Consider the following 22883-nt stretch of genomic DNA (forward strand, 5'->3'; position numbering starts at 1 on the left):
CAGGTGTGGACAGTGCCACTAGCCTATACACGGACAGGCAAACGCAAGGCGTGTGGATGCAGTAGTGGAGAGCCAGACAGACATTGTTGTAGAATGGTACATGGGACTGATTATTGAATTAAGTTGTGGCTAGCTGGGCGCACCCTTATTTTAATGACTTCAAGAACTAATGGCTGAATACATCACTCGCCTGCTCTGAGACCATCCTAAAAGCACAACTTTATCGAAAACACAACTCTATCGACATATCCTATAAAAAATGGGTTCCCTATCTATGTCTGCACGCCATTCAGGGGGTGTGGTGTGAACTCACTCGCTCCCGGTCACGCTGGTGTGTGTGTGGTGAGTGGAGCGAACGCAGCACAGAGAAAGCGCACTCAAAGCTCGCGCAGGCACCGGAAAGTGGGGATATAGTGCGCGGCGGCATGGCTTCGTCTCACGGGAAAAACGAACACCGGTTCGCCGACTGGATGGCGAATTTACCGGAGAGCATGCACAGCATCCCGCTTACCAACCTGGCCATTCCAGGTAAGAGTCACATCGTAGTTTGCACTGTTGCGTGTGGAAATGTTGGAAACCTTTTGTTGATCATGCAGTGAAATAATTTGCTTCGATAGAAGATAGAAATCCAGATGTGTATGTTGTAGAACTGACGGCGAGTGACCTAGCCAGCCTACAGACTGTCTTCAGACGAATTATCGACACAGAATTATCATATTCCGTGCAAAGACTGTTAATTCCAGCTAAAGTTTATGCTATAGCCTACCAGGGGTCATCAACAGGTGGCCCGCGGGCTTAAACTGGTCCACAAGTGATTTATGTTTTTGTCCTGAAGTTTTTATTAAATAATAATAATAATGTAGGATTTAAAGTTTGGGGTAAAAAAAAATAACATCACCAGGAATTCAGCAAAAAATGTAGTTTAATCTAGGAAGTCTGTTCTCAAGTATTCATATATATTTGTATATGTGTTCGTGTCTCAATGTAATCAAGGTGTGAAATTGTATTTTAAAATAACAATCATCTCTTCTTGGGCTTAGTTGTGGTCAATTTGCAGCGTACACGTTATTATCAATTTGCAGCGTACACGTTATTATAGTTATTTTCTTGTCACCCAACCATTCGCTCCAACATAAATCGGCCACTGGCTGGATCTAGTTGCCTCTCTCTGGCCTATAGGCTACAGTAGTCTCTCGAGATGGCACCTGTTGCGGGAAGGCGAAACCTATGTGTAGGTGCAACACTAGTCCATTGCCCTATTCGGTAGCACAAAGGATCCATCATCGAAGAAATAAGCTACAGTTTAGCTGGTTAGGGCTCGATAGGCTATATGCCAAAAGCAGAGACGTGTCTCTAGGTCTCCATCGGCTTGATTTAATTCAAATCTCCTTGAGGGAAGGGCATGAATGATCTTACAAAAAGCTTGCAAATTGCTAATTCAAAATAATACACTAAAATGGCATTTACACAGATGGCCCATTGTGCTCCTTGAAATATGTTGTAATATATATATATAAGTGAATCTAGTCACTTTTTTGGCAGGCTATGTGTTATCGATGTGATTGTTGGCGGTGCGTATTAGCCTAAACGGGGCATATAGTTCAGGGTTCATTGCATTGCAACCAGGACAGCCCATGTGCCTCTAATGAGCCTAACCCTCCGTCACGTATTACAAGTGTGAATTGGATGGGTTTATTGTTTAACAATGATCTCTAAATCCCTATTCAAAATGTTTAAAAGTTTAGACGGGCCGCTCAGGTCTGTGTTTGCAGACTCTCGACATCTATTCCTCATTCAAATACCTTATTTCCTTCCTTGAAGAAACCAGTGATATGACATGATGGAACGGGTCAAATCTCAATAGCAAAATGTGCATACAACCTGCCTAGTTCACATCAGATCCTCTGCGATCCCTTCTAGGAACGAAGGTTAGAAAAGTTGTATGTTGGCAGTGTTGGAACGGGCCATTGTCTTGGCATCAGCGTCTAAAAGTGGTACCAGCTGTTTGGAGGTTTCGGCCAATCATGCGGCAGGTCTCCTGAGACGTCAACTCTGATTGGAAGTCTGAAATAAGACCCGGTCGCTGGTTTCACTCTTGTGGAATGGCCAATTAACATCTGGCTAATTCTAGTGATTAGCTTCATTCACTGGCTACACACATGCAGGCAGGTGGAGCACAAAGCTGTGTTTCTCAGATCTATCGTTGGAAACTCAAGAGGTGTGGCATGGCATACTCCACTGCTCTCAATGGGGAACACACACAATTCATTCATCTTCAGGGTATTTTGGGATGTGATTTTCGATTAAGCATCGACTGCGTGATATGAAAGACTGGGAAATGAAAACTACAGGATATCGCCATGGAGCCAAGAGGTCCAGTTAAGTCACACACAACACCTGCATTTGCACCTGCCTTTCCCTTCTCATAGGACAGCCTGGAGAAGCAGCATGCTCACTATAACCCACTGTAATTAACCATGATTATTCCTAATGTGCCCAGTTGCTCCAAGCATCTTAAACTGGTGTGTAGCCTATGCACTCCATTTGGACACAGGCTACTGTAAAACTCTTCTGTCTCCTCCAATGTCCCTGAAACCAGAATCCGCCACATAAGCCATTCACTTATTGATTACTCCTGGTGTGTGTGTGTGTGCGTGTGCACGTGTGTGTGTTCCTTGCCAGAAGCCAATTTCCTCCTACAGTTTTTGGTGCAAAACCTGGCGGCTGCTGATTTGGTCGAGGATGTTTCGTGGAGGCAACAGCTATATGTGTTACTGCTGCAGGGTTAGAGCACTACAGCACAGGCTTCTCTTCCCAGCGAAAGAGAGTGAAGCGCTGAACCAGTTGAGAGGAACGAATGGGAGGATGAATGTGATCATTTCATCCACAAGTACGGTCCTCTTCGCCAGAGGATTATACTTCTAATTCGACATTTATAATGCCTGGGGATGGGGATCCATTGAAGTGTTTCTGCATTTAACAGAGGCGCTACGCTGTTACCCAACCCCAAAACTGCCTAGAGCACAATCAGACTGGCACCCAGCCTAGGATGTAGACTTTGCAATTCAAATTTTGTAAACACTGTGAGACAGTGGCCCGATTGCATTTCTGTATGGTGCTACAGTATTATGTGTTATCTGTATGGTGCTACAGTATAATGTGTTATCTGTATGGTGCTACAGTATTATGTGTTATCCGTATGGTGCTACAGTATTATGTGTTATCTGTATGGTGCTACAGTATTATGTGTTATCTGTATGGTGCTACAGTATTATGTGCTATCTGTATGATGCTACAGTATTATGTGTTATCTGTATGGTGCTACAGTATTATGTGTTATCCGTATGGTGCTACAGTATTATGTGTTATCTGTATGGTGCTACAGTATTATGTGTTATCTGTATGGTGCTACAGTATTATGTGTTATCCGTATGGTACTACAGTATTAGTATTACAGTATGTTACTGTAAATGGATACCACATTGAATCTTAGCTGATTCCCTTGTCAACACAATCTGCAAAGAGTGAGGTGGCGATTCTGAACAGTTCTTTCACTTATAGTGTTGGGTAGGCCAGATGGAGTATAAAGTTGCCTCTAGTCTAGTAGACACTGAACTAAGGACAGTTTTTCTGTATTTCCCCCTAATGAAAAAGGTTACCTGTGGCTACAGTTGATTTGTCCCTGGAACAGATCTTAACTCTCCCAGTGTCGCCACCTCATCCTCCTTCTTCAGATGCAGACACACATACTCTCTCTCTCTCTCTCTCTCGGGAACAGCCTATGTAGACCATATATGCACAAAGCTGTGTGCACTTTTCCCCCTTAGTCTTTCCATCCCTCATTCCCAGTGTTGCCCTCTGATCTCCTCACCTACAGGAGGTTAGGCTACCCAGGCATTAAATTGGGCTCTTACAGGTGACAGAGCTGCTCTCAAATAACCTAAACTCATGCTACTGTTTATCTGTGTATCCAGAGGTGGTGAAACTCATTTTCGCTCCAGATGAACGATATCAACATTTGGCTAGCCCAGTATTATTCTTAGGGAGTTCCAAGAGTCAACGCGTTGGCTACTGCAGACATCATCCCTGCCCTGGTTGAACCCCATAGATACACACGCCATACTGTGGTTGTTTTGTCATGTCAGCTGGTACAGGAAATGGATGCAGCTTGACATAATGAGAACGTCTGTGTGTTTGCCCTGCAGGTGACACTGGCCTCCCCCTGCTCTGACTCTAGCTCTGCTCCGTACAGCTGAGCCGGCGCCAGCCTCCACCCTGACCAACAGAGGTCATGAACATAAACTAGAGCAACAAATAGAACAGATAAGAGAAGGACAAGGTTGAGAGGTTCTAGAAGAAAATAGGAGACAGATGAACTACACAGGGCTGTGATGTCAGCATAAAACAGGCTTTCTGTATACTACTGAGTCAGTGTGTGTGTGTGTGTGTGTGTTTGATTTAACTATATATAGATAGTAAAACAAGGAAAATTCAAACAAATGGGGACATTTCACTGGTCCCCAAAAGGAAAAAGCCTATTTTAGGGTTAGAACTAAGGTTAGGGGTTAAGGTTATGGTTAGGGTTAGGAAAAATAGGATTTTGAATGAGAATCAATTGTTTTGTCCCCACAAGGATAGTAAAATAAGCGTGTGTGTGTGTGTGTGTGTGTATTCAAGCTTTTTATGAGTTTATCTAAAGTCATGACCTTGTTTGCATTATTCTACACCAACATCTTCTGCAGGAGATCTTGGGACTATAAGGCTCTATCTGCATTTTTCTCAAAATGTTGTTATTGACATAGCCTTGTTATGTTCAATGTTCTTTACTTTTATAATACTATAATACTATACCTCAATTCATACAATATAAAATTGCGAACACCATTCAAACCAATGAGGGCTCGGAACTTTAAAACCAATTATATCAGAATCATATTTTTGCAGATAGAACCTTGTAGTCCCAAGCTCTCTAAATGAGAAAGTCAATACTGTATGTTCATCATATATGCAAGATGCATTATATTAGCTCTGCCACACAGACAGCTAGGCTACTTTTTCTGAGTGTTGCCAATGAGTGTAATCCACACTTAGTAATACTGCACCTCGGAGAAGTGAATCGGCTTTCCAGTGACTAATGTCAAACAGGAAAGACTTGGAGGGAATGGGTAGCACACTTCAGGAGAATCTGAAGTGTATCGCCGGATGAAAGTCTTACTAGACCAGGGGTGAACTGAAGCCATAGATCTTCTGGGGGTTTCTTGAAACCCACTGATACACGAGCAGGTCAGGCCTGGAATTCATTCTCAATCCACAGGTGGTTGTAACATGTCAAGTATTTTTTCAAATGGGCAATATATTTACCCCAGCCGGCTAGCCTGACCACCCATCCACATCGCTCCGGCCAAACGCCACGCCCGCTAGCTTGGAGCGATCGATGGAGCAGCAGAATTCAATTCAGCACGAGTCGTCACGGCAGGCAACCAGCCGGCCAGCCCCCTGAGACCAGTAAAAACAAAACCATTGAAGAACAGCATCCTCTGCTTCTGAAATGGGCCTTGGCACAAGATTATCTGTTAATCTGACAATCCATCTATCCATCCATTGCTTTATCCATCTATCCATTCATCCAGCCCTTTGTCCGTTCTCTCATCCACCACTTGAGCTCCAGGGGAGGGAGGATATACTGCCTAAGAGGAACATAGACAGTGGGTATTGAGGAGATTTGAGGACATGAAATTGCACTGAAGTTAAATGTCAGTCTGTCAAAACATAGTTTTACTGAACAAGGCTATATTGATACCTCATTGTTGAATGCAGAACAAATCAGGTAGCCGTGCTAGTACTCTGCTGGCAGTCAATTGAGTTTACAGAGGAAAGAAGTTTATCTTGTTGGCAAAAACAAAAATGTGCACACCAGTCTTTAGCTGCACACTGTGTCCACAATGACTCTCGTACCAAAGACGAGATAAGAGTAAGAACATGGGAGGAAAGAGATCATTTGATAGAGGGAATGGATAGGAGGGCAGAAGAGGGAGGTTGATGAGGGACCTACTGTGGGAAGCGAGGAAGAATGGGTTTGAGAGAGACTGGCAAAAAGGGAGGGAGAGGTAGGAAAGAGATGGATAGAGAGAGAGGGTCAGACCGAAGCAAAGGGATGGAATAGGAAAAGAATGAAGAACGGAGTAGAGAAAGTGAGGGGAAGCAGGCTCCTCTCCTGTGCCCTGAGGGGAGTTAGTGAAAAAGTGAGCGGCCCGAGCAGTAATTGTATATGATGAAACGAGTATTAGCAAATATTTGTATTATTACATTGACAAGTTAGTAGACGGAGCTCTCTAACAATGGAAATACATGTCCTCATAGATGGAAGGCAGGTGGGAGGAGGCTAGATCAGGAGGGACCATTCCAGCCAATGAGAAGGCAGATTGTAAGGGGTGGCGGCAGACAAGTCAGAGGCAGGAGAGCAAAAACTGTTTCCAACGGCACAGCTTAATAATAAAATCCCACCGGAAAACAGAACAATCAATAAATGGGTACATAACCCGACGCACACCAGACATAACGTGCACAAGCACTTACAACAAACAATACCAGACAAGGACATGGGGGGGAACAGAGGGTTAAATATACAACATGTAATTGATGGAATTGAAACCAGGTGTGAAGACAAGACAAAACAAATGGAAAGGTGGATCGGCGATGGCTAGAAGACCGGTGACGTCGACCGCCGAACGTCTCCCGAACAAGGAGAGGGCCCGACTTCGGAGGAAGTCGTGACACAGATAGTGAACAACAGGCACAACGCTGATGTAAAGTAGTTTTTTTCCCCAAGGTTGCCGAAGTGCCACGTGAGTCCACGTGTATATCAGTCCATTCACAACAACCTAAACAATACAAACCTTTTATTTGATCAAATAAGCCTCACGTAGAATATTAGCAATTACATTTTTTGTATGCCAAATTCGACACTCATTGCCCTCCACACAAAAATTCCTCACTTTGTAGTCTTATTTTTGTGGACCGATTTTGGGTGATTTTAGAGCCTTTAATGTCCAACAACGAAAATTGTATAAAAAACAAAAACACAAGTCACCTATTGGGGAACCCTGCAGTAGAGTATCACAATATTATTTTTCATGATTTTATATCAACACTGTGACTCAAAGTATGGATTTGTAAAAATAAAATTAAAACATACAGTGCCTTGCGAAAGTATTCGGCCCCCTTGAACTTTGCGACCTTTTGCCACATTTCAGGCTTCAAACATAAAGATATGAAACTGTATTTTTTTGTGAAGAATCAACAACAAGTGGGACACAATCATGAAGTGGAACGACATTTATTGGATATTTCAAACTTTTTTAACAAATCAAAAACTGAAAAATTGGGCGTGCAAAATTATTCAGCCCCCTTAAGTTAATACTTTGTAGCGCCACCTTTTGCTGCTATTACAGCTGTAAGTCGCTTGGGGTATGTCTCTATCAGTTTTGCACATCGAGAGACTGAATTTTTTTCCCATTCCTCCTTGCAAAACAGCTCGAGCTCAGTGAGGTTGGATGGAGAGCATTTGTGAACAGCAGTTTTCAGTTCTTTCCACAGATTCTCGATTGGATTCAGGTCTGGACTTTGACTTGGCCATTCTAACACCTGGATATGTTTATTTTTGAACCATTCCATTGTAGATTTTGCTTTATGTTTTGGATCATTGTCTTGTTGGAAGACAAATCTCCGTCCCAGTCTCAGGTCTTTTGCAGACTCCATTCTTCCAGAATGGTCCTGTATTTGGCTCCATCCATCTTCCCATCAATTTTAACCATCTTCCCTGTCCCTGCTGAAGAAAAGCAGGCCCAAACCATGATGCTGCCATCACCATGTTTGCCAGTGGGGATGGTGTGTTCAGCTGTGTTGCTTTTACGCCAAACATAACGTTTTGCATTGTTGCCAAAAAGTTACATTTTGGTTTCATCTGACCAGAGCACCTTCTTCCACATGTTTGGTGTGTCTCCCAGGTGGCTTGTGGCAAACTTTAAACGACACTTTTTATGGATATCTTTAAGAAATGGCTTTCTTCTTGCCACTCTTCCATAAAGGCCAGATTTGTGCAATATACGACTGATTGTTGTCCTATGGACAGAGTCTCCCACCTCAGCTGTAGATCTCTGCAGTTCATCCAGAGTGATCATGGGCCTCTTGGCTGCATCTCTGATCAGTCTTCTCCTTGTATGAGCTGAAAGTTTAGAGGGACGGCCAGGTCTTGGTAGATTTGCATTGGTCTGATACTCCTTCCATTTCAATATTATCGCTTGCACAGTGCTCCTTGGGATGTTTAAAGCTTAGGAAATCTTTTTGTATCCAAATCCGGCTTTAAACTTCTTCACAACAGTATCTCGGACCTGCCTGGTGTGTTCCTTGTTCTTCATGATGCTCTCTGCGCTTTTGACGGACCTCTGAGACTATCACAGTGCAGGTGCATTTATACGGAGACTTGATTACACACAGGTGGATTGTATTTATCATCATTAGTCATTTAGGTCAACATTGGATCATTCAGAGATCCTCACTGAACTTCTGGCGAGAGTTTGCTGCACTGAAAGTAAAGGGGCTGAATAATTTTGCACGCCCAATTTTTCAGTTTTTGATTTGTTAAAAAAGTTTGAAATATCCAATAAATGTCGTTCCACTTCATGATTGTGTCCCACTTGTTGTTGATTCTTCACAAAAAAATACAGTTTTATATCTTTATGTTTGAAGCCTGAAATGTGGCAAAAGGTCGCAAAGTTCAAGGGGGCCGAATACTTTCGCAAGGCACTGTATTTCGTGGCTGTTTATTTACCACCACAGACAGATGCTGGCACTAAGACCACACTCAGTCAGATGTATAAGGAAATAAGCAAACAGGAAACCACTCACCCAGAGGCGGCGCTCCTAGTGGCCGGAGACTTTAATACAGAGAAACTTAAATCAGTTCTATCAAATTTCTATCAACATGTTAAATGTGCAACCAGAGGTAAAAAAAAATCTAGATCACCTGTACTCCACACACAGAGACGCGTACAAAGCTCTCCCTCGCCCTCCATTTGGTAAACCAACTCTATTCTCCTGATTCCTGCTTACAAGCAGAAATTAAAGCAGGTAGCACCAGTGACTCGATCTATAAAAAAAAGTGGTCTGATGAAGCAGATGCTAAACTACAGGACTGTTTTGCTATCACAGACTGGAACATGTTCCGGGATTCTTCCGATGGCATTGAGGAATACACCACATCAGTCACTGGCTTTATCAATAAGTGCATCTAGGACGTCGTCCCCACAGTGACTGTACGTACATATCCCAACCAGAAGCCATGGATTACAGGCAACATTCACACTGAGAAAAAGGGTAGAGCTGCCGCTTTCAAGGTGCGGGACTCTAACCTGGAAGCTTACAAGATATCCTGCTATGCCCTGAGACGAACCATCAAACTGGCAAAGCGTCAATACAGAGCTAAGTTTGAATCATACTACACCGGCTCCAACACTCGTCTTATGTGTCAGGGCTTGCAAACTATTACAGACTACAAAGGGAAGCACAGCCGCGAGCTGCCCAGTGACACAAGCCTACCAGACGAGCGAAATCACTTCTATGCTCGCTTCGAGGCAAGCAACACTGAGGCATGCATGAGAGCATCAGCTGTTCTGGACGACTGTGTGATCACGCTCTCCGTAGCCGGCATGAGTAAGACCTTTAAACAGGTCAACATATACAAGGCTGCGTGGCCAGACCGATTACCAGGACGTGTGCTCCGGGCATGTGCTGACCATCTGGTAGGTGTCTTCACTGACATTATCAACATGTTTCTGATTGAGTCTGTAATACCAACATGTTTCAAGCAGACCACCATAGTCCCTGTGCCCAAGAACACAAAGGCAACCTGCCTAAATGACTACAGATCCGTGAAGTGCTTTGAAAGGTTGGTTATGGCTCACATCAACACCATTATTCCAGAAACCCTAGACCCACTCCAATTTGCATACCGCCCAAACAGATCTACAGATGATGCACTCTCTATTGCACTCCACACTGCCCTTTGCAGCACATCTGCCACATCTGCCATCCTCAGCACTTGAACTCCCCAGGGGTGCGTGCTCAGTCCCCTCCTGTACTCCCTGTTCACCCACGACTGCATGGCCAGGCACGACTCCAACACCATCATTAAGTTTGCAGATGACACAACTGTGGTAGGCCTGATCACCGGCAACAACGAGACAGCCTAGAGGGAGGAGGTCAGAGACCTGGCCGTGTGGTGCCAGAATAACAACCTATCCCTCAACATAACCAAGACTAAGGAGATGATTGAAGACTAAAGGAAAAGGAGGACCGAGCACGCCCCCATTCTCATCGACGGGGCTGTAGTGGAGCAGGTTGAGAGCTTCAAGTTCCTTGGTGTCCACATCAACAACAAACTACAATGGTCCAAACACACCACGACAGTCGTGAAGAGGGCACAACAAAACCTATTCCCCCTCAGGAAACTAAAAAGATTTGGCATGGATCCGGAGATCCTCAAACGGTTCTACAGCTGCAACATCGAGAGCATCACTGCCTGATACGGCAATTGCTCGGCCTCTGACCGCAAGGCACTACAGAGGGTAGTGCGTACGGCCCAGTACATCACTGGGGCTAAGCTGCCTGCCATCCAGGACCTCTACACCAGGCGGTGTCAGAGGAAGGCCCTAAAAATTGTCAAAGACCCCAGCCACCACAGTCATAGACTGTTCTCTCTACTATCGCATGGCAAGCGGTACTGGAGTGCCAAGTCTCGGACAAAAAACCCCAAGACTCCTGAACAGGTAATCAAATGGCTACCCGGACTATTTGCATTGTGTGCCTCCCCAACCCCTCTTTCTACGCTGCTGCTACTCTCTGTTTATCATATATGCATAGTCATTTTAACTGTACATTCATGTACATGCTACCCCAATTGGGCTGACCAACCAGTGCTCCCGCCCATTGGCTAACCGGGCTATCTGCATTGTGTCCTGCCACCCACCACCCGCCAACCCCTCTTTTACGCTACTGCTTCTCTCTGTTCATCACATATGCATAGTCACTTTAACCATATCTACATGTACATACTACCTCAATCAGCCTGACTAACCAGTGTCTGTATGTAGCCTCGCTGCTTTTATAGCCTACCTACTGTATATAGCCTGTCTTTGTACTGTTGTTTTATTTCTTTACTTACCTGTTGTTCACCTAATACCTTTTTTGCACTATTGGTTAGAGCCTATAAGTAAGCATTTCACTGTAAGGTCTACCTACACCTGTTGTATTCGGCGCACGTGACAAATAAACTTTGGTTTGATTTGATGTTGACTCCATCGCTTTTCACAGTTGTATCAAGTTGTCAGGATGTCCTTTTAGTGGTGGATCATTCTTGTTACACATTGGAAACTGTTGAGTGTGAAAAACCTAGCAGCCTTGCAGTTCTTGACACACAAACTGGTGCGCCTGGCACATACTACCATTCCCCGTTCAAAGGCACTTAAATCTGTTGTTTTGCCCATTCACCCTCTGAATGGCACATATACACAATCCATGTCGCAGTTGTCTGAAGGCTTAAAAATCTTTCTTTAATCAGTCCTTCATCTACACCGGTGTTTCCCATACTCGGTCCTCAGGACCTCAAGAGGTGCACATTTAGTTTTTTGCCCGAACACTACACAGCTGATTCAAATTATTAAAGCGTGATGATTAGTTGACTCTTTTAATCAGGTGCTAGGGCAAAAACCAAAATGTGCAGCCTTGGAGTCCAGAGGACCGAATTTTGAAAACCCTGAGCTACTCTGATTGAATTGTATTTAACATCAATAAGGGATCATAGCTTTCACCTGGATTCACCTGGTCAGTCTATGTCATGGAAAGAGCAGGTGTTCCTAATGTATAGAATCGTGATACATATAGAATCGCAAAACATATCGTATCGGCACCTAAGCATTGTGATAATATCATACTGTGAGGTCCCTGGCAATTCCCTGCCCTACTCTCTAACGGACATCATCCTGTCCTCTGTGTTCATTCCTCCAGCTCCCAATGGTCTTTGACTTCCTATGGTTGTAGTACGCAGAGGCGCAAGTTTCACTGGGGATGGGGGAGGGGGGGGACATGCCCCCCCACATTCTGAAATGGCATTTTTGCCCCCCCCCCCAGGTTTATCATTGGAATGTGATACAAAAAGAAGCACCGGTGTACTTTAGGACCATGTGGATCCCTCCGAGCGCTCAGGTAGGCTGCTAGTAAACATCTGTATCAGATGGATGCAGATGTCAGTATATCATACCACCCTTTAACGAAAACATGAACGTAAACCATAAGAAATATACGTTTTCAATTACACTTTACATTTTAGAATTGCACTTTATTTGATATTGTTCCCTCTGTTTAAAACAGGTACAACTACTAACTTTAAACTTGTTGCAAACATTTGGTAGATCTGGCCCTATCAGGGGGAAAGACAGAGCAATGACATGCAACAAAAACAACAACAAATCTCTGTTACTAATCTCCTTCATTAAGCCATTAAGTAGTGAGAGCGAGGGATTTGTTTGTTTATTTGTGTAATTGCCTCATCCCTAATGCATCCCTCTAGTGCTGTAAACAGAGGACTGTCAAAGTCATTTATTGTCATCTTCAAGGTTACACTTTTTTTTTGGTGTTACAGATGAACTAGCTAAATAAGACACAACCAGAGGCCATAGGGCAGGGTTACCCAAATGGCGGCCTGTGGGCCCACTTTTTTAAATAATATATTTTTAAATAATATTTTGTTGTTGGACATAAGACTGTAAAAACACCAGCAAATCAGAAAAGTGATTTTGGAAATCTGTTCAAAAGTATTCCCATGCACAACAGAGAGATATGTGATCGTTTACAAATGTAAGCAAGGTTTGAAATGATTATGTTTTGGTCAAATATTACATCTGTTACATCTGTGCAGTCTAAAAATGTCATTGTAATTATGTTCTGGCCCCTGACCATCCGCTCAAGAAAAAAAATCGTCCCGCAGCCGGATCTAGTTGATGAGCCCAGCCAGGGCATGATGACCTCCGTCTTCTGTTTAACTAATGAGACTAGTGTTGATATTTGAACTGGACATTTTTACCATCAGCTTACAAGAGTGGTGAGCAGGTGGAGAGGCAGGGAAGCCATTTTGTTTCATGAGATGAAGAGCAGTGATATTTAGAGCCCGCCTCTCCACCAATGCTCAATGGTCTTCGTCACCCCCATTTGATTTTTTGATTAATGTGATTCATTTAATTCTAATTTGACATACAGCTAGTCTGACCTTCTAGGCTTAATGAAAAGCATGTTGTTCATTACACATTTGATTTCCACAGCCTTAAATTGATTAATGGGTTCATTTTGATGGATTGCTTTTCTCTCTCGTTATCATCACACAGTACCTGAGAGTTGAGAGATAAACGCAGCTGTAATTTCCAGTGTGTTTGATAAAGCCATCGTCTCTCGTACGTAGCTTCTCCCTCCCCCAGGATGTGTTACTGAATTCATTGGTCATACAAGGTAGAGCTGACATTTCATATCGGAGTGATGAATGGTAACTTGGGGTTACAGAAGCGATGTGTCGGTGCCATTTTGTTTTGCACACCTTTTTAAACTACATGCGCCATCTGTGAACACTGACTCACTCCATAACATACCTTTTGATAAGCCAATAGGAATGTTGCCAGAACATCTCTATAAAAGCTCTAGGTGTATTTGACACACAGGAGGTTGGTGGCACCTGAATTGGGGAGGACCGGCTCGTGGTAATGGCTGGAACGGAATGGGTGGAATGATGTCAAATACATCAAACACATGATTTCCAAAGTGTCTTTTTATGTTTGGACCTGAGCTCACATTGTTGTACCGAATCATTTCTCCATTGGACCAACAGATGAATATTGTCAGGACATTTCTATAGATGTTACAGGTGTATTTGTACAGAAACATAAAAGGACGCTTTGCCAAAAAGGCATACTGCTGTCTCTATTACACTCCAAGGCCTTGTGTTGGAGCAGAGGACATTGCTTTATGTGAGTCTTAGAAGGATGCCGACTGTATGGTTGATGTGCAGTCAAGCGAGTGTCCGTGTCTGACGGTCGGTGTAGGGTGAAGGTTTCTCTCTGTGTTCCGTGACCGTGCTGTTATGTTTGCTGTGTAGCCCCTGGGAGTTATTGTTGTGTGTTCCTTTTGACTCACCGCTGATGTCCTATAGGGGCCAGCGTACTTTGGCGAAAGAGTTGTTGTCATGCTAGCCCTGTATGCTAGCTCACGAACGCGAGGATGTTAGAGTTGTAGCTAATAAACCTGAGCCGTTTAGAAACAACTATGTCTTGTTCTTCCTACATAACATTGCTGATGATAACACATGCAGTTTGTTTGCCTGAGTGAAGCTCAGTGAAGTTCAAGCTATAGTGATCGTCTCAGTTGTGGTTATGGAAACTCTTTGGGCTTTGTAACCGTATGGAAGAAGTGTAGTGTGGTCAGCCCTGTAGTGTGGGTTTGCCCTGTAGTGGGAGAGGAGAGGAGAGGGAAGGGAGAGGAGAGGAGAGGAAAGAACAGGGAAAGGGAGAGGAAAGGAGGAGGAGAGGGAGAGGAGAGGGAAAGGGAGGGAGGGAGAGGGAGAGGAGGGGAGAGGGGATGGAGAGGCAGGCGAGAGGAGAGGAGAAGAGGGGGAGACAGAGAGGAGAGCGTCTCAGGGCTGACTATAATTAGAGAGTTGACTTCTCTGTTTAGACAGGAGGACAAGGGGAGAGGGCACTACTCACTCCTCTCAACCCACTGGCATTGTTCTATTATCACTGAGATACTGTTCTTCACTTTGTCAAGTCAAGTCACAACTGTCCCTATACACACACACACACACACACACACAAATGCTAACACACGTTTTCCTCCGCTCAGCCATAACCCATACTCTATATTGTCTTGCCTGCCTGCCTCCGGAGGACCTGCTCCTCTCCCCCGTTGACCACCTCCTCCCTCTGCTCAAGTCATGTGGCTCCCTCTTGACTGCCACTCCATCTATTGGAGGATTGAAAAAAGAAAATGTCCAACTGTGGCTGAACATCGTAGCCCAGGCCTACGCTGTCATATAGCTGTTTTATTTGATTCTTGTTTGTTTTGAGATTCTTTATGTAATTAAAAGCGTTATATAATAATAATTATTATTATTATTATATTCCCCCCAGGTTCCCATGACTCCTTCAGTTTCTACATAGACGAGTCCTCTCCGGTGGGTCCTGAGCAGACTGACGCTGTCCAAAACTTTGTGTCGGTCTTTGGCACGGTGGCCAAGAAGCTGATGCGTAAATGGCTGGCCACTCAGACTATGAACTTCTCCAGCCAGCTGGAGGCCGGCGTCCGCTTCTTTGACCTGCGCATTTCCACCAAGCCCCGGGACCCAGACAACGAACTCTTCTTCGCTCATGGCCTCTTCAGCGCCACGGTGAATATAATTACTCCCTACGACTCTATTTCCTCCTACAGAACCTCAGGTGTTTTTCCTGACTGCCTGACCTGACCAGAAAGAAAACTCTGGACCATAGTTATTTTATATACAGGTCAAGAGGTCAGGAAAAACTCTGGACCGTATTCAGTGGGTACTGGTCTGACACCATATTTGCTCCCTTGTGGGGTGTCTGTTGTGCTTTCAGGTGAGAGAAGGTCTGGAGCAGATCAGCTCCTTCCTGTCGGCCCATGCCAGAGAGGTTGTGTTCCTGGACTTTAACCACTTCTACGGTGTTCAGAACCTGCACCATGAGAAGTTGGTCTCAATGCTGAGAGACGTGTTCGGGGAGAAACTCGCCCCCGTCGTCTTCGCTCAGGAGGTAAGATACTCTACTGTACAAACAAATGAAACACCTTCAATCTCCGTGCTCCCTCAAGAGCATATGGTGATCACCTTGGCTCCTCAGCCCTATGGCCCTGGAGGTTCCTAAAGACAAAACCCCTCCCTACACTCCTCCCTCCCTCTAGGTGAGTCTCCAGTACCTGTGGGAGAAAGAGTACCAGGTATTGGTGTTCTACCACAGTCCTATGGCCCTGGAAGTGCCATTTCTATGGCCTGGTCAGATGATGCCTGCTCCCTGGGCCAACACCACTGACCCTGAAAAGCTGATCCAGTTCCTCCAGGCCTCTGTGGCTGACCGCAGGTCTGTATGGCCCTCTATCTTTCACCTATCCGTCTTTTCCTGGACAGTGTGTTAAACCTTTGGGAAAAGCACTTCCAGATAGATGTAGGCTCTTAATTTGATCGCCCTGTTGCAGGAGAACATTCCTGCAATGCAGGACATTTTAAACTTGTAGTGTGTTTGAGGTTTGAAAAGGCTTTTGAAATGTCTGACTTTGCCCTTACAAAAAATGTATCAACCCCTACAAAAATGATTATAGTCCACATTATAATTCACATTTCCTGTTGCTGCAGGATGATGTTCCTGATGTAGAAAGCTGGCTCCATTTAAGATCCTACTTTCATCTTTAATTGTGCCTGTATAGTGAAGTTTGATGTGATTTGTGTAATGGCAGGAGGAAGGGAACATTCTTTGTCTCCCAAGTGGTCCTCACACCTAAGGCCAGCACCGTCATGAAAGGAGTAGCCAGCGGACTGAGGGAGACCATTACAGAGAGGTGAGCTGGTTTGTTTCTGTATGTATGTATGTATGTATGTATGAATACAGTTGAAGTTGGAAGTTTACATACACTTAGGTTGGTGTCATTAAAAATCGTTTTTCAACCACTCCACACGTTTCTTGTTAAAAAACTATAGTTTTGGCAAGTCGGTTAGGACAGCTAATTTGTGCATGACACAAGTCATTTTTCCAAAAATTGTTAACAGACAGATTATTTCACTTATAGTTCACTGTATCACAATTCCAGTGGGTCAGAAGTTTACATACGATAAGTTGACTGTGCCTTTAAACAGCTTGGACAATTCCAGAAAATGATGTCATGACTTTAGAATAGGCTAATTGACAACATTTGAGTCAATTGGAGGTGTACTTGTGGATGTATTTCAAGGCCTACCTTCAAACTCAGTGCCTCTTTGCTTGACATCATGGGAAAATAAAAAGAAATCAGCCAAGGCCTCAGAAAAACAATTGTAGACCTCCACAAGTCTGGTTCATCTTTGGGAGCAATTTCCAAATGCCTGAAGGTACCACGTTCATCTGTACAAACAATAGTACGCAAGTTTAAACACCATGGAACCACGCAGCCATCATACCGCTCAGGAAGGAGACGTGTTCTGTCTCCTAGAGATGAATGTACTTTAGTGCGAAAAGTGCAGATCAATTCCAGAACAACAGCAAAGGACCTTGTGAAGATGCTGGAGGAAACAGGTACAAAAGCATCTATATCCACAGTAAAACGAGTCCTATATCGACATAACCTGAAAGGCCGCTCAGCAAGGAAGAAGCCACTGCTCCAAAACCGCCATAAAAAAGTCAACCTACGGTTTGCAACTGCACATGGGGACAAAGATCGTACTTTTTGGAGAAATGTCCTCTGGTCTGATGAAACAAAAATAGAACTGTTTGGCCATAATGACCATCGTTATGTTTGGAGGAAAAAGGGAGAGGCTTGCAAGCCGAAGAACACCATCCCAACCGTGAAGCACAGGGGTGGCAGCATCAGGTTGTGGGGGTGCTTTGCTACAGGAGGGACTGGTGCACTTCACAAAATAGATGGCATCATGAGGAATGAAAATTATGTGAATATATTGAAGCAACATCTCAATTCATCAGTCAGGAAGTTAAAGTTTGGTCGCAAATGGGTCTTCCAAATGAAAAATGACCCCAAGCATACTTCCAAAGTTGTGGCAAAATGTCTTAAGGACAACAAAGTCAAGGTATTGGAGTGGCCATCACAAAGCCCTGACCTCAATCCCAAATGAAATTTCTAGGCAGAACTGAAAAAGCGTGTGTGAGCAAGGAGGCCTATAAACCTGACTCAGTTACACCAGCTCTGTCAGGAGAAATGGGCCAAAATTCACCCAATTTATTGTGGGAAGCTTGTGGAAGGCTACCCAAAACGTTTGACCCAAGTTAAACAATTTCAAGGCAATGCCACCAAATACTAATTGCGTAATTGAGTGGATGTACACTTCTGACCCACTGGGAATGTGATGAAAGAAATAAAAGCTGAAATAAATAATTCTCTCTACTATTATTCTGACATTTCACATTCTTAAAATAAAGTGGTGATCCTAACTGGCCTAAAACAGGGAATATTTATTGGGATTAAATGTCAGGAATGGTGAAAAAATGAGTTTAAATGTATTTGGCTAAGGTGTATGTAAACTACCGACTTCAACTGTGTGTGTGTGTGTGTGTGTGTGTGTGTGTGTGTGTGTGTGTGTGTGTGTGTGTGTGTGTGTGTGTGTGTGTGTGTGTGTGTGTGTGTGTGTGTGTGTGTGTGTTTGTGAGTTATTTCATGTTCAATGTGGGAGAGAAATTGAGATGAGAAACAACACACACACACACACACACTATGAGTCACTGTGGCAAAAGGTGTATATATATATATGTATCTTCAGGAATATGACACCGGCCTCACTTGCTCCGTGATGACAACACTGTAGGGATACTGACTTTTTCTATCGTCTCTTTTTTTTTCTCTGTATATCCTTTTTTTCTCTCAAATTTTTCCCATTTCATTGCTTGGAGATGAAATATTAAATATTGCATTCAATAACTGTGCTGATTGTTTAATATAATATTTTCATAAATTGTGGACTAATTCCAATTGATCTCAAGAAGAACATTGGGTTTACTGTCAATTGAACAATGTGCATTCAAATCCAGGACTGTAGCATTGTAACCAGTCAGACAGAGCTTTGTCACAGCAGACACCAGCTATGATCTTAATCTGATCACCCTGTTGCAGGAGAACTTTCCTGCAATGGCAGAAATGTACAACTTGATTTGTATTTGAGGTTTAAAAAGGCTTGTGAAGTTTGTCATTTTCACTTTTCCCTTACCAAAAATGTATCAACCCCTACAAATATTTCCATAAATTGTAATCCACATAACAATTCACATTTCCTGTTGCTGCAGGATAGTTGTCCTGCTGCAGCAAACTGGCTCAAATTAAGATCCTACATGTGTACAGAGTATATAATAATATCTCGCCCCCCCAAATGATTGCACCCAGCAGTCTGTCAGACAGCGCAGACAGCCCTTATCATGCTGACTCATACTGGCCCTTAACCGGTCTAGCTGCTCACCAGCCAGCTCACTGTTACACCAACCAACTGTGAATCATCAAACAGTACATACCTCTCTCTATCTCGCTCTGTCACTCTCTCTCACTCTCTTTCCTTTTCCTTAACCCCATCCTATACTATGCATAACACCTTGAGTGCACAAAAGACAAAAATACAGAGATGCAACTGTGTGTGTGTGTGTGTACATGGTTTCACTTCCACATGGACTCCCCTGCAGGGCTCTTCCAAGTATGATGCTGTGGATTCGGGCCCAGAGGCCCGGAGAGAGCGGCATCAACATCATCACAGCTGACTTTGTGGAGCTGGGAGACTTCATCAGCGCTGTCATCACGCTCAACTATCATATGGATGATGAGGAGGAAAATGCCACCTGAGACTCAAAGACAGGGGGTACCAAAGAGTTAAGTCCTCAGCTCAGTCTCACTTTCTCTTTGGTGTTCATTTTCAGGAGAGGCGTTCCTCTGACTTATTGTATAGGGCTATCAGAGTTTACAGAGGAAGAGAGAGCGAGAGAGAGAGAGAGAGAGGAGGGAGAAGGATACGTTAAGATAGGAGGAGAAAGGAAGGTGGAGGTGGAGATAGGGAGGATGGACTTTGGTGCTCGTTTAGAGCGCCGAAAGTGAATGGGAAATGTTTGGTTTTATCTGTTTTGGGGGTCAAAAGGGCAATTGGTTTTTAACGACGCTTCGCTTGGCTTCGCTTCAAATCTGCTGTAATGATAACTGCTTCTATCCTCCAATCACACAAGCTCGTGTTTCTGGCATTTCCATCTCTTGTGAGGCTTAGGCTAGCTTATTAGCATATTCTACAGACATAAATGTTGTTCGTATTTTAGTGACAGTGATGGCCAACCTACATCAAAACTCATTTTCATTGGTGCCAGTAATACATCTGATTGCCGTCAACCTGATTAGCATGTCAACTACTCACACATGGCTGTAGAATTTACTTTATGATGGATGGATGGATGGATTGGTTGATTGATGGATGGAGCTTCCCAAATAGTTATTATAGTTTTTCGATCTCTTTCTACATTTATTGATTATTTTGTCTCTGTATCAGTCCTGTCACCACAATGCGTAAATTGATAACTTCTCCTTGCAGTACATTGATTTAGCTCCTAGACCACCTGTAACAGCACTTTCTCTATGTTACAGATTGCCAGACCGATTGATATTTGTGTGTCTTTTGATTGATTGCCTCTCCCGAGTGCCCTCTGTAGCATATTGTAGATCAGTGTTTCCCAACCCTGGTCCTCAAGCTCCCCCAACAGTACACATTTGTATTGTAACCCTGGACAAGCACACCTGATTCAACTTGTCAACTAATCATCAAGTCCTCAATGAGTTGAATGAGGTGTGTTTGTCAAGGGCTACAACAAAACTGTGAACTGTTGGGGGTACTTGAGGACCAGGGTTGGGAAACACTGTTGTAGATGACCATGAAACAGGTTTAATTTCATGTTTCTCGTAATGGGCTTGATATCATTCTAATCTCATGTCTGTTGTACTGAAATATTCACCACAATATTAGAATTTTTTTTTTTAATCATTGAACTTTTCTTCTGTTCATTTACTTGTATAGAATATAATAGAATAGCTATCTGTTGCTTCTCTATTACTCATGTGTTTGCCTGCTTAATTGCATTCAGTCTAGTAGAAATATGTTTCCCTTGCTTTACTCTGCACCTATTCAGGACAAACTGTAAATGCTAAACTAGGAAGAAAAGTTCTATTTGAAGTGGCACTTGCGGCGTAGTGAAGACTACAATACGTGTCACATTTCCTTTGCTAAAATTTGTTTTGCACATTATGCAAGAACTTCGCATATATATCAAAAGCTTTGCCTCACTTCTCCCCCCCCAAAAAAATGTTACGATTATTAGTGCATCTTTTACAGAGAATGTATTCTGATAAATTGTTATGTAAACTAATATGTTTATTGTGAACCAAAAAAAGGAGGAAATGTTATATTTTGAATATGTGAATGTGTGTCCTGTACGAAATTGTGCCATTTCCAACTTTTTTCAGTGTGTGTGTTTTTATGTAAGAGAGGGACAGACAGACACAGACAGACACAGACAGACACAGACAGACAGACACAGACAGACACAGACAGACACAGACAGACACAGACAGACACAGACAGACACAGACAGACACAGACAGACACAGACAGACAGACAGACAGACAGACAGACAGACAGACAGACAGACAGAGAGAGAATAAGGATTTAATTGAGTGTTTGTATGTTTTGTGTGTATTGTTCAGAGGTATGAACATTTTCATACAATTTGTATGTGTTAATGACTTCATCCCTATCACTTAATCTTAAAATATATTTTATATCATGTGAAAAGTTTGTATATAAAGTGCAATGGATTTACTGCCATGTAATTGTAAATGAAAATGAATGCCAAGAATTATCCATAAGAAAGGCTTCTACAGAAATATCTCAGTTGTAATAACACACAAATATATGGCCAATACGAGTTTTGTCCATATCTCTGAAAGTCAAATACACTTCCAAAATATATTTTTTGTAATTAATGAACTATGTGCAAGAATCAAAATATATTTGTAAATATATTTCTTGTCACTTAGCAGATTAATACGTTTTGGATGCTATCCTAACCTGACTATAACTACTTGAGTTGTTTGTGTTCATCTCAAGTAAGAAAATACTCAAGACCCTTTAACATTTATCACCAAAATGTGTACACTGCACTGCAAACATGATAAGTTAGGATATTCAATAACAACAACAACAATTATTATCAGTCCCAAATAGGTAATGTCCAATGTTTCGCTTAAACTCTGAGACGGTAATATACCTAGCAAACAAACTAGTGCAATACACAGTGTAAAAAGACACCTACATACATGTATTTACTTATAAAGATGATTATTTATAAGTCATCTAATGTTGACATAATTATACCCTCCATATTGTAGTCCTTACCTTTCTGTCCATTTTTGGTGTGATGAGTCCATTGCTGTGAAATTGTTGTAAAGACCAAACCTTGTGTATTGCAATGAAACTGATTCTGTTTTAAAGGGAAGATGACTAATCAAATAAAGCTTCTAAGCCTGTACAGTATGTTGATGAGACTCTCCATGATGCTATTTTCATTATTTCACATGGGAGGGGAAAAACAAAAGATAAGAGACTTCTGAGCTGAGGGACTGACTTCGACTGCTCACAATTAAATGTTTCACATCAGAAGCATATCTCCAGATTTGCCTTGATTTTCTACCTACTCAAAAAGAGCCTCCGGGAACCATCCTTGCCAGTTACCAGGGTGACCAGGAGAGGCACATGCTGTGACCTTGTTGTGGTGTGTTCCCTCTAATCTCCACCCCGGTCGTACGGGCAGCCAGGTGTATTTATCAAACACTGATGAATATTAACTCCTAGCAGACAAGAAAGAGTCCTGTCTGTTTACTGATGCGCTGGCCCTGGTTGTTTGTGTGTGTGCTACTTGTTTGTCCATGCACGTGTGTGTTTCTAAATATAGCCCTTTCAGTAAAAAGCATGTGCTCAGTAATTAAGCTGTGCTGGGTTATGCTAGGCTACCAGGAACTGACAGGACAGCCGAATGCAACACAGTGAGGACCAATG

At 43.1% G+C, this 22883-nt stretch overlaps 1 protein-coding gene across 1 annotated transcript; it reads left to right on the top strand.

Annotated features, from left to right (window-relative positions):
* plcxd3 (phosphatidylinositol-specific phospholipase C, X domain containing 3) lies at positions 1-22377 on the top strand. The gene is made up of 6 exons (XM_021606530.3): positions 1-528; positions 15228-15484; positions 15693-15866; positions 16015-16190; positions 16564-16665; positions 19479-22377. Exons 1-6 carry the CDS (start codon positions 426-428, stop codon positions 19633-19635), a joined length of 969 nt encoding a protein of 322 aa, XP_021462205.1. The 5' UTR covers positions 1-425; the 3' UTR covers positions 19636-22377.
* The last annotated feature ends 506 nt before the right edge of the window (positions 22378-22883 follow it).

Source organism: Oncorhynchus mykiss, chromosome 6, assembly GCF_057628025.1.
Source record: "Oncorhynchus mykiss isolate SJ-2025 chromosome 6, ASM5762802v1, whole genome shotgun sequence".
In the NCBI taxonomy this organism is placed as follows: domain Eukaryota; kingdom Metazoa; phylum Chordata; class Actinopteri; order Salmoniformes; family Salmonidae; genus Oncorhynchus; species Oncorhynchus mykiss.

Coding starts and splice junctions, on each gene's coding strand:
- plcxd3 (XM_021606530.3), top strand. CDS start 426: ATGGCTTCGTCTCACGGGAAAAACGAACACCGGTTCGCCGACTGGATG. Junction 529..15,227: donor TACCAACCTGGCCATTCCAG/GTAAGAGTCACA, acceptor TATTCCCCCCAG/GTTCCCATGACTCCTTCAGT. Junction 15,485..15,692: donor ATGGCCTCTTCAGCGCCACG/GTGAATATAATT, acceptor TTGTGCTTTCAG/GTGAGAGAAGGTCTGGAGCA.